Genomic DNA, 13,090 nt, shown 5'->3' on the forward strand with positions numbered 1-13,090 from the left:
GAGGATGGAAGCTGCATGAAATACATTGGATGGTGTTCAATTGAAACTTTGGTTCTTGGACAAATTCTACCTTTACAATTTTTTCCATAATTATGTTGTTGACAAGTGACATATGACTCAAGAGTGACCTCATTTGTCTTTTTAAAGTTTCTCCAGCAATGTTGATTTAAGATAGTAACCAATTTTTTTGTGCCATTATAAGTAATTTCTTAAAGAAATTTAAGAAGTATCCATTCGAAACTATCTGATACTACCCATACTACTGAAGATTATGAGTGAAACTAAAATGATGTTTTATTCATTTTTCTTTTCAAAATCAGAAGCTAAATGCTGCTATTTTATAGTGGTAGGTTTTTTGATAGTTTCACCTTTTTCATTTTCTTTTTTTACTTTTATCAGTACATGTTTGCAGTACATAATGATTACATTCACTGTAGGGAATTGGTGCCTGTACATCACGCATTTCAATTCCCTTCTTTTTTTCCCCTTTCCTCTATTCCCTTTTATTTTTCAGAATCAGATTCACTTACTTATCTTATACAGTTAATTATCATCTATGCCCGTTGAAAACCAGGTCAGTAGGCCAAAGGACATACAAAACATGCAAGACAGTTATACTAAGTCAAGGGACACCTTTGGATACATTGTCCACGCTGGATACAATACCTTTGTCTTTTTTTCCCCGTTTTATTTGTCTTTTATTTTGTACTTGATATCTATACAATATTGAGTTGTTCATATAAGAGAAACCATCAGATATTTAAACTTGAATGCCTGAGTTACATCACTTAACATTTTGGACTCAGTGGAACTCCTGTAGGAATTTATTCTTTTAAGTGCTTAGATAGGATCTTAACTTGGCGAAGACTTTATTTGGCGAAAAAATATCTTTTAGAACATTTTTTCTAGTTTCCATATTATTTTCCATCTTTATAATTGTTACCTCTTCTTGAAGTGGGAATGCATCTAAAATTCTAATGCGTCTTGTATATAGTCCTTCTAATGGGAGATTCCAACAGAGTTGAGAAACCTTTTGTTTTCAAAGCACCCCAAAGGTTCTCACCCTCTTCCTCTCTCCTTGTTTCCCTCTCTCCCCACTCCCTCTCCCTCTGTCACTCTCCTTTCCTCCCTCTCTATCTTTGGCCATTTGAGAAATTAAAAAAAGGCAGTAGTTCTGCCATCAGGGCTGGTTTCGCCTTGGGTAGAGAACTGTATTCTATAGGGAAGCTTAGTGAGGGGCAAGGGAAATTCTCTTCCTCACTACTTTCTGATGGGTCACTGAAATAAACTGACAATAGAAATATTAGGAGGATAAAAAGCATATAAGTCTATTAATGTGTGTAAGAGTATCACAGAAAGGTGATTACCCAATAACTCATTGAGATTCAGAAACTTTTAAATCCTTCTTCATAGGCAAAAAGGAAATGGACAGATGTAAGCAATATTAAGGGTTAGTACATGATATTTGTAGAAGTTTAATGGACTCAAGGAACAGGCAATGGCCTGAGACAAAATTCCTCTGGACTCTAGGTGTGATTTGACTTTTAGGTCTTTTTTTTTATGGTTAAACTTTCCCAGTTAATGAGATTTTCCAATTGCATTCCTTCTGGGAAGGAACTATCTTTTGTTTAGATAAGGAAACTTTAGAGAAAGCCTCTCCCTGTGCTTCCAGAGAAAAGAGAATCAAGGCTGATCAATAGACAAGGAGTAGGGTGAGCCAGAGAGACCTTAATCCTGAGATTTCTCCACAGCAGTGTGACAAATCCCACACATGGGCAGTATCGTTTTCTGAGCCACAGTTAACATATCCCACCTAATAATCTCCAGTTTCAAATTTTGAATGGTCTGTCACTAAATAATAATTGGGTCAAGATTTTCCATAGGAATCCTTAAAAACAAAAACAAAAAACCCTGAGTGAAGTACAGAAAATTCTTTAATTGAGATTAAGAAAAAAAAATCATGAGTTTTTTGAGGTTTTAGAAAAGAGGCCCAACCCTTCTCTTTCCCTTTGATGGCCATAAAGGAACCATGACCTGACCCTTGGCTGTCATGCTTTTCCCCTTTTTCAGGCACTGCTGCTGGTAAGCAGCCAAAAGATTTGTATTTAATGACAAAGATTTGGTAGGCACCAGTCCCCATTGTTGATATTCTCCAGTGTCCCTTTAACCCCAATGGTCCACGATTAAGAACAATTCCTCTTGGAGATGCCAAAAAAGTCACAGCAGCCACACAGTTTGTATAGAAGCACAGAAACTGTCTGCCAAGCTTTCATCATAACTGAGGTAGCCCTAAGTGCTCTACAACTGCTCCTGGGACTCTGGCTGCAACAGCCTTGAAAACAGACCTATCCCAGATAGCTCCATTTTATGGTCACTCTGGATATCTTCTTCCCTCTGACACTTTTTTAAGTCTTCAAGAGGGTCCCTAAAATGCAGGAGATGCATTTGCATGGTCTGCTCCTCCTCCATGTAGGCAGTGCTCCTTGACACTTCTTGGATCAGTAGAAGAGTGCTTTTCCAGAACAGTGTTCCCCTGTGCTATAGGATAGGTTCTAATAAATGCCTCACTTGAGTGATCCTATTCACCTTGGTGATTGTTTATCAGGTAGAGTTGGCTGAGCAGGCTGTATTTAAAAGTCCTTGGAACTGATATAGAGTGTATGATATGTGGTCCTTCAAATAATATAAGGGAAATATTGTAACTCTCAACCTGCTAGATATATGAAACCCTGAGTTCCTGCTCTCTAAATCAAAGAATGGATTCTAGGAACAACGGAGATTAAGAGAAGGAAGTATTTATTGAGAGAAAGATAGCTTCTGTCTAAAAGAGACAGTAGGGGTGTGGAAAATGGATTGCCTGCTGACCCTGTTTCTCAAGGGTGTTTTATTGAGCAAAGCCAGGAGGCGAGGCAGGTTCAAGGTGGGACAAAACTATAGTCAACTAATAAGATTACAAGTATAATCACTTAGGTAATATTGATCCAATGGGAAATCACAAGGTGGGAATGAGGTGGGACAAAACTATTGTCAACCAATAAGATTATAGCAAGTATAGTCACTTAGATAATATTGATTAAATGGGAATGAAATTGCTGTCATGTAGGGAGCAAACATGGAATGAACAAGGGTTTTCTGGGAAGGGGTGATTGATGCCTATTTAGAATATTGTACACTGATGTTTATCCCTAGGAGAAGTATGTGAATGTAGTCATTCCTTTTTTTCTTGAATTGTGGCCTTCAGTGAATGTGCCTCTGGCCACAATTGTCTTCTGTGTGGAGAGTCCAGTGCTGTCTAACTGCCTGTACTGTTCGTAACTACAATAGTAGCACCAGTAGTTTTTAACCCTTAAGAGTTGGGGATACCACAACTAGTGGAGCATGGATAGTCAAGACCTGTGGGCTTGTGGGGCCAGCCCAGACAGGGCCTAAGGTGAAGAGGCAAGAGAGAGGGATAGAAGCAGCCCACACCTCTAGCAAAGGCTGGGGCAGAAAACAAGCTAAGAGAAGCCAGAAGCCACTAGTGGAGATGGGCAGAGGCCTGAGGCCTGACATCCGAGGCCATTGGTGCAGGAGGCTTAGAAAAGCTGCCATCTGAGGTCAGCAGAGTGTTGTGCTGCAGAGAGGCAGGAAATGCACCCTGTAGCCCAGAAGACCTCAGAGGAAACTATCACCTTTTGTTGTAGATGGAGCTGATAGTGAAACAGTTCAATTTGTACAAACCCAAATTTTAAATTTGTCTCATGAAGTTGAAAAATTAAATCATGGGTGAAAGGATGGATTTAGGAAAGGATTTATTGAAATAATAAGAAAAACTCTCTATAGCTATCCACCCTAAGGAGAGTCCAAGACGGACTGACAATGTGCTTTCTTTGTTTGGGCCTTATATAGATTAGCAGAGTGTGGGACCTTCTTTTCAACAGCTATCTTTGTGGGTTTTAGGGTTTAAAGGAAGTCAAGTTCAAAAGAAAGGAAACAAGTTCCTCTGTATTTTTGTTTTTTAAAGTTTGTCTTTATATCTTTTCTTATTTTAACTTTTATCCTTTTTATCTTTAATTTTACCTTTTTAAGCTCAACTAGTTATATGGCTTGAATTATCTCTTAATTCAGCATGCATGATATTCTCTTTGTATTTGGTTGACTCAGTCTTAGGCTTGTCTCTGTTATAATAATGGTGGCCAAAAGCTGCCAGGGGCTGTAACACTAAGACTATAATTCCAAGAGCAGTAATGCTAAGAGGAGGTACTGGCACTCAAGGCTCAGAACTGTGGCACTAAGAGCTTATCCAACAAGACAATGAGTTTTGGATACCTCCCATGAGACCGAGTTAAAACTCTAAGGGCCTATCCAGATTGCTTATGCACAAATAGACAAAATTACTTTTATTCAAAGTTGTCTATAGGAGGAATCTGTTGACCAGCTTTCTTCAAGTTATGGAACCATTCATACTGATTCATATCATTTATACTGAGTTGTCATCATTTACAGCAAATGGGACACACTTTGTGATATCCAGTTAAACTTAGAATCCTCTCCATTGTTTTGTGAGGCATCTAGGTTATGCTGTAACCTTTAGTTTACCAAAAGAGAATGATTTATTCCCTACATAGTTTATGCCATTGCCATTAATAATGAATTGTATTTGGCAAAATCACAATTTATCTTTTGGGAAAAAATATATGTGAAAGCAAGTAAATGAATGGAGTACATTTTATAAGCTTTTATGTCCCTCAAATGAAGAAGTAGATTATGTACTTCTTGTATGAGAACTGAGTCATAGGGAAATTTAGATTTATTTAAATCTTGATTGAAGACATAAGAAAAAGTGGAAAGGGACTTCAGTGACTTTCTGGGGCATGACTATTCCCAGGAATAAAGGAAACACAGAGAGTGAAATGTAGAGGGTTTTGTTACCTAATGTATAGCCAGGCTGCTCACCACTTGAAAGCTAATATTTGGGAGATGAGAGTTGGCAAGCAGAAATCAGTCTTATTTAAAGGCTGGCACCCTAAAAGATGGAGAGGGGACTTCTTCCCTTAGATTTCATCTTCAAGAACTCAAGGATGAAAAGGACTTCTACAGGAAGGGGAACTAGGTACAGAGAGATAATTGGCAGGAAAGTAAAGTGTTGAGTGAGGGATTTGTCATCCAGGGCATATGTCTCCTTTTTTCCTCTGGCCACATTAACCTCATGGGGCTAGTTCCTGTGTTCTCTTCAAACAGAAATTACTGTTTGCAAGATAAACATCACAAGAATTTACATTCACAGAACTGAAGACTAAGGTTTGAAGGTCATCAGATTTCCTGGGTTCTGTAAAATTAAAGAACATGATTTGGCAATTAAAATCTTAATTATTTAGATGCAGCTTTTCTTTAGAATTTAAAATTCCAGGTGAAAAAGAAGAGACATGATTCTTGCAAAAAGGATAGAGAGGGCAATTAACCTTTTAGATGGACAAAAAGAGAAGCAAAAGTAAATCTGTTAAGGACAACTCCCAAAGAAGTGTCCACTGTTAGGTTTCAGGTATATTCTCTGATTGGAGAGTTTTGAGTGAGGGAGCTGGAAATAGGCTAATTAGAAGTGGAAGATTTATATAACTGATTTTAGAGAACATTTGGCTTTTCCTGGTTGATTCTTAGTTGGAAGCAGAAGCATAGAACACGGGAGCTGGGACTCACTGGCCAAGACCTGACCATTTGGGCTGATTGCTGCAGAGCTTATGACTTGTCTGCCCTGAATGGTTGTAGCAGAGCTTATGTGTCTGTGTACTGTTGTCATATATGTTATACCAATTGTTGTTTGTACCATCAGTCTCTCACTATCTGGTCTTCTATTAATCTTCTTATATAATTTGTCTCCAACTACATCTAGAAATGATTTGAAAAATAATCCATGTATAAGTTAAATTTTTACAGAAGAGAGATTATAATGTTTTGCCTAACCACTGACAGATACCTGAAAATCTATACATTTTTCTTTAATTTTACTAGACTTAATTTTTTTCTCTGTAATTCTTTGTCTTGTTACAGAGGATCTTGATGATTTAAGAATGGAGGGAGTAACAACCCTAGTACCTTCTGGGAGCAAATTCAACCAAGGCCGTTCTGCTCATCCTGCTGAGCCTCAGGCCAAGGTCACACTGAATATCTGTTCAAGGTGTGCCAGGTAAAACATGTAATAGTTATAGTATATATAAATATAATCTTGACTTTTTAAATCTAAGGTATTCATGCAAAAAGTATACTTCTCTCTGTTAGGAAAAGCTTTTTCTTCTAATTATCTTTTGTGCTAACACTGGTAAATTAGGTAGTTATGTACGTTATCCTTCTACTCAACACCACTCAGACCAACAATGAATCAAAGGGTTTAAATTGTCTTCACTTCACAGCTTGACACTATGTTAAGTCTTTTTTCCTCTGAATTTCATTTGGTGTCTGCCCTTCTTTTCCCTTTCAAAGGAAGATTAAAAGGGTTTTGAAGGTTCAAAGACACTTTTAAAGCACCTGCATAATGAAAAGTTTGCCCAGGTACAGTTTAAGACCTGATATTATTGGGCCTTTTAACCTGTCCTTCATCCTGTTCACCTCCTGGAAAGAATTTAATCAGCTTGATGCTTTTCAGTTTTGGCAGATGGAAGGAATCTTTGCATATAGTATATGTGGCCAAAGAAGTAGCTTCTAGTTACTGCCAAGTCAGCAGTCAGTGCTAGTCTAGCAGAAATTCACCAAATAGCTTGAATTCATTCTTTTGTAGGAACTAAATCTCATTTGCAAAGAGACTTTAAGTCTGTTTAAATGATAAAACAAGCCTTCTAACCCTATGTAAATGGTTCAGATTAGCAAGAACAATGTATTGGCTGACCAATTTTACCTCCTTTCCTTTAAATCTCCTGTTCTATTGTACTGTTTGAGAGGGATTAGCTGCTTGGTAATAAGCAGGGGGAAAGTGTAGGAAAATCAAATCAGATTTCTGTAGCTTTTCCTCTTTTACTTTATCCCTTAGGAATTTTTATTTTAATTACCATTGGCTTACCAAAATAGAAAGGATATCCCTCAGAAAATTAGAAGATGCTGTTTGAGGCCATTAAGAAAATGCCCCTAGCACAGTGAAAATACCAACAGAAACACTGCTTCAGACAAAATGTATTTAGCAAATTCGTTCCTTTTTAAAAAATTTAGCGCTGTGAAGAAAACTTGTAATATTTATGCATTCTGAGTGTACATGATCATGTATAGAAGAGTTATTTGACATTTAGTTTTAAACTTTAGAGTTTATTTTTGCATTTATAATTTGACTGGAGAGGGATTAGGGCTTGGTCTTTCATATCATATGTAAAAGATTGGGATATGAGATATTTGTTTTTTCAGAAGGAAAAGCCTATAACAATAATGTTTTACTAAACTATTGAGGATTTGAATTGGGAAATGATAAACACATACTTGGCCCTACATTGTCATTTGGCTTACCAAAAATAGTTATGTGGTAAATTTCAAATCATCTGCATTAGAGGTGAGTTCTTTTGGTGGGAATAAGACAAGGTAATTTCAAAGGGAAAAGATCATAATATTTCTTCAAAGGAATGTGAGAAATACTGTGGAAGAAGACATTAATCCGTTTATTTTATTTTATTTTATTTTTGGTACCGGGGATCCAACTTGGGTCCTTGCGCTTGCACAGCAGGAGGTGAAACCACTGAGCTAAATCCCTGGCCCTAATTTGTTTATTTTAGAGTAGCCACTGTTGTTGGAACTTAGAGTAGAAGAAAATGATTGTGAAGACCTTTGAAGAATCTGAGATTTTGAAATACAAAACATTAGTCTGTTGCTATTTTATGTATGCTAACAGAAGACATAGATTCTTAGGGTAGAGACCATGGAGTTTATTACTCTTAAGAATACCAACAACCATGATATTAGCATCCTCAATGATTTCCTGCGTCACAGTTCTCACAGAGTGACACAAATAGTGCAGTAGATTGCATTACATGAGGAACCCGAGTTTAGGAGCGCTGAATGTTTTATAATAGATAGTTAGCATGCTTTGTTATTGCTGTAGGGGTACTTTCATCTGTCTTTCAAAGTTATTTGTTATAAAAACATAATTGAGCAGATTGTCTGAGACAAAGACGGCCTGTATCTCTGAACATGAGATGAACAGTTCTCATGGAGAACTATCTTCCAATACTGCTTAGGATGGATTGCTTTTGTGATGCACTGATATTGTTGTCAATGTTTTCCATCTTTAATTCTCCAACACCAGCTTATGACACTGTCTTACTTCTCTTAGTTGCAAGTAAGGCATTTAAGACTATAAGAACTTCACATTTTAAACCAGGCCTGATAATCACGGGAGGCAGAAAGTCATAAACCGACACAGTTTCTAATAGTTTTGTGTGCCCACGTATGGGTTAGTTTATTTGGGCTGTTATAACAAAATTCAGTAACTGAGTAGTTTATAATTGATAATAAATATAAACTGAGTAGTTTATATTTATTTCTTATAGTCTGGTTCTTTATTTACAAGTCTAAAGTTTGGAGGCCTTCATTTGTAACCTCTGATTTGTACAGGCTGTGTGGAGGGGGGAAGACTTTCGCTCTATCATCTAAGGTTTCAATAACTGAGTCTATATAAACAAACTGACAATATGCAGGTAAACATAAAAGATATATCAATTTATTATGTGCACAGGACATCCTAGAAAAGCAACATGAAGACCCAAAAACCCACTGAGGTTTAGAATCCTATATTTCTCCTTCATAGGAGAGAGGAGAGGAGGGATAGAGTCAGTTTAGGGGAGAGGAAATGACTTTTGGGAAAGAAGAATAGGTATTTAGAAAAATAAATGGTAGTTTGTGACAAGGTGTCTGAGTATGGTTTTCTCCAGTGGACTTTTAAAGAACATCCAATGTACTTTCCTATGATAAGAGTTCATTTTTCCTGGTTGATGAAACTCCCCAAGAGAAGATTGAAGACAGTTGAGTATCTTTTGGAGGATCTGTCTTTAGGTAGTTCAGGGAGTTCAGAAGGAACCTCCTGCTGCACTTGCTGTTTTTTCAAGTGCCTTTGCCTCAAAGTAATCAATACATACAAAAAGCATATTTTAGAATGGCATGTCTCAAGCTCCTTCATCTGAAACTGATGTGCAGTGAAGAATCTGAACTGGAGAAATGCAGGTGAAAGAATCTGGCCAGAACACTGGGAGAAGAATCCAGTGACAGGAAGAGAAGGCAAGATCCCAATATCTAGGAATGCCAGTGATACAGGGGGAAGAGATGTAACTCCCAAACCTGCTAGATATCCAAAACGCAAGTTCATGTTCTCTAAAATGGAAGAATGAATTCTAGGAACAATGGAGGTTAAGAGTAGGAAAAATTTATTGGGAGAAAGAGAGCTTCTGCCTAAGAGAGACAGAAGGGGGACCATAAAGTGGGTTGCCCGCCCACCCCACTTTTCAAAGATGTTTTATACAGCAAAGCCACGTGGTGAAGCAGGTACAAAGTGGGGCAAAACTGTAAGACTCAATGGAAATTTACAAGGTGGGCATGCAGTGGGGCAAAACCATGAACAACCAATAAGATTACAAGTATAGTCACTCAAGTAATATTGATTAAATGGGGGTCAAATGGGGGAACAAGTCACGTAGCAAGTGTACAAGGATTTTCAGTAAGGGTGGGGGTTAGGGATATTTCCTGGAAAGGCTGGGTTAAGATCTTGGCCCCCCACCCAGGAGATTGATACCTATTTAGAATATCAATCACTGCTATTCATCCTACATGGATGTGGTAGTTTCTCTTCTTTTACAGTTTTGCCCTTCAGTGAATGTGTCTTCACTGTCCTCCATGTTGGCTCCTCGTGGGCTGGCCCTGTCTAACTGCCTACAAGATATCTAATTAACTTACCTGCAATACCAGGTTATCAGTAAGGGTTTAAGGCTGCAGTCTTCAAGGGATGAGGGAATTTCTTAGAATTCAGACAGAACAAGCAAGCTAGAAATGCAGTGCTGGAGACCAACCATCATGCGTGGGGCAGACAACTTAATTTTCTCTTTGTAGGCACCAAAGAAAAATATGGGGTCAAATTTTAATTCCAAATCTTATTGGATTGGAAACAGTGTGGTGTTGATGGATTAAAAAAAAGTTTAGTATAATTATTGTTAAATTATATAAATTTATTTACCAATACATTTCACATGATGTTACAGCTAGAGTAGAAATACAACCTTGTTCGCAGTCTAACTAAAGGGATCAGATGTCCACGCTGTGTATTACTTACTGTGTCAATCATGGAAAAATTATGCAGAGAATCAGAAAAGCTCATTTTTTTAAACTCTGAACTAGAGTTTATATAATTTGGAGATAACTTCCAAGGAGGACTGGGATGTCTGGGTAGGAAACTATGTGCAGAGGTAACTAAAAGTTTTCAAGGACAGGGATCTCAAGAAACAGGGTTCTCTTGTCTTTCACTCACTGGGATAATTACCATGTAAACACTGGAGCAGTTTAAAATGCTACGGTTTATTTTTTCCCCATCTTTATGGGAGACTCACATTAAAGTGCTAAGCCACTGAAGTAAAAAACAGCATTATTTTACTGACGTGGGGTGTCTTAGTTATTTTTCTCTCATTGCTGAGACAAAACAGTTGACATTCAAAGTTAAGGGAGGAAAGGTTTATTTAGTTCACAGTTTGTAAAGATTTCAGTCCATAATCGGCTGGTTCCAAGGCCAAGTGGCACATGGCCGACAGGCAGAAGGTAGAAAAAGCAACAAGGGACAGTAACAGCTTCTTTCTGCCCCTTTTATCTTATCCAGACTATTTAGGGCAGGTAGCACTCATACCCTTAATCCTAGTGCCTTTGAGCCTAGCATTGAATCCTGAATCAATCCCAGTATCACACATTCTAGATCCAGCCACCTTTTCAAAAAGCCCCACTATGACTGTGTAAGGCTTTATGTGGTCGTCTCCACCCAAATCATAACATAGGGGAATTTTTTCCCCAGGCCTTAGACTTCTTGAAGTTCTGTGTTCAATTAAACAGAAACAGTGTAAGGTAGCAATATTTTTGTTCATTCATTTGTTGTTTCTTAGAGTTTTAAGGTCATAAAGTCATTTTTTCCCAGAGATCTAGGAAGGTAATATGTAATGAGTAATATATATAATTTTTTTTTGGGGGGCTGGTATCGGGGATTGAACTCGGGACCTTGAGCTTTCAAGGAAGGTGACGGAACCACTGAGCCAAATACCTGGCCCCATTAATGGATATATTATTATCTTAATAGTATAATAATCCCAAGATACTGTCAATGACCTTGATAAGGAGTCAATAAGGTTTAAACAATATTCTGTAAAGAGCCTATCAAAGTAGTGTAATTGATGGGGTCCACTTTTCACAATTCATTTTTTGTCAGTTTTTTTCTGTACTCCACACTTGTGAGTTACTTATGAGGTTGCTGTGGCTCAGATCATGATACCCCAATGTATGGCACTTGGGACTGCTGAGCACTTTCAATAAAGGAGATGAGGGCAATCTCAGAACAAGCTCTTTGTAATCTTTTTCCATATGCACATGTCCTACCTCTCCTTCTTCCTTGAAATGGCTGATATAAATCAGAATTATTCATCCTGGGCCTTTGAATCTTCACTTCTAAAGTCTCTTGTGTCACATAAAACTTTGATTAAAGAAAGTTGTAATGCCTTTTCTTTTGTTAATCTGTCACTCATTATAGGAGTGTTGGTTGTTTTGTTTCGGATAGATACCACACACAAAAAAAGACACTACAGCTTTCTATTCCTACCAAATTATAGTGTCTGAAATTGAGTTTTCATATTATAGGACCGAAACTTTGTGGCATGGGTCAAGCTGAGGAAATCCAGCTACAGGCCACAGAACTCTTCTTTATTTAAAAACTATTTAAGTTAATCTAAAAGTTTTTATTTTACAATGGCAAATAATTATATATTACATATTTATAGGGTACAATGTGGTATTTTGACAAATGTTTAGTTGTGAATGATTAAGTTAATTAATAAGTCCTTTGCCAATCCTATTTATCCTTTTTTATAGTAAAAACTTAAAAAATCTACTTTTTCAGTAATTGCAAAATGTAACGCATTATTATTTATTATAGTCGTTGCTCTGTGTGATATGATCAAAATTCCGTCTAACTGAATTTCCGTGCTTTTTGATCAGTAGCTCCCAAAAGCTGGGCATGGTTGCACACATCTGTAACCCTAGCACTTGGGAGGCTGAGACAGGGGGATTGCTATGAATGTGAGGCCAGCCTGGGCTACACAGTGAGTTCAAGAACAGCCTGAACTACAAAGTAAGACCCTGTCTCACCCCTCAAATATCAAATGATCAACAGTTCCCTAGTCCCCATGCATTCCCTCCAAATTTGCTGCATTCTATTCTCCACTCCTATAAGTTTTACTTTTTAAAGATTCCATGTATACATAAGATCATACAATATTTGATTTTGAGCTTGCTTTATTTTAGCATAATGGCCTTCAGTTTCTTCCATGTTGTTATTAATAAGAGAACTTCCTTCTTATTTTTAATAAAGATTAAATAGTACTCTCTCTATATACATGCCACATTATCTTCATCCCTTTTTTTAAATGATAAAAACCTAGGTTTCTTCCTTTCTTGGCTATTGTGAATAAGGCTTCAATGAACTGAGAGTACAGATATCTCTTTGGTATGTTTATTTCAATTCTAAATCAGCATGGCAGAGCAAAAAATAGAATGAAGAGACATTCCTTGGATTGGGGACAATATTTACAAATGTACATTTTATAAGAGGCTAATGTCCAAAATATATAAGGAACTTAAGTTATTATCAAGAAAATAAACCCAATTAAAAATTGGCACAGGATCTATATAGACATTTCTGAAAAGAAGATGTGAAAAAGGTCAACAAATATATAGAAAAAAATGTTCTTTACTAATCATCAAGAAAATATAAATTCAAACCACAAGGAGGTATCGCTTCGTACTTGTAAGAATGTGTGTGATCAGAAAGATGAAAGTTAAGGATAGACAAACATGGAGAAAGAGGAACTCTTGTGCAGTATTGGTGTAGATGTAAATTAAT

At 37.1% G+C, this 13,090-nt stretch overlaps 1 protein-coding gene across 6 annotated transcripts in view; it reads left to right on the forward strand.

Annotated features, from left to right (window-relative positions):
• The window catches only part of CUNH8orf34 (chromosome unknown C8orf34 homolog), a 423,558-nt gene that overhangs the window by 233,571 nt on the left and 176,897 nt on the right, over nt 1-13,090 (forward strand). For 5 of the 6 annotated variants that reach the window (XR_002393934.2, XM_087190433.1, XM_004842081.3 and 2 more), the window contains one exon: nt 6,028-6,163. Coding sequence is in view for 5 of the 6 variants with exons in the window: in XM_087190433.1 (XP_087046559.1) it covers nt 6,028-6,163 (136 nt within the window). In the remaining variant the exon portion in view is untranslated. The remainder of the gene's footprint in view (nt 1-6,027; nt 6,164-13,090) is intronic. The other variant, XM_087190432.1, reaches the window with a different exon arrangement.

This window comes from Heterocephalus glaber, unplaced genomic scaffold, assembly GCF_053883595.1.
Source record: "Heterocephalus glaber isolate CG9 unplaced genomic scaffold, H.glaber_assembly_v1.0 deba00001553, whole genome shotgun sequence".
Taxonomy (NCBI): domain Eukaryota; kingdom Metazoa; phylum Chordata; class Mammalia; order Rodentia; family Bathyergidae; genus Heterocephalus; species Heterocephalus glaber.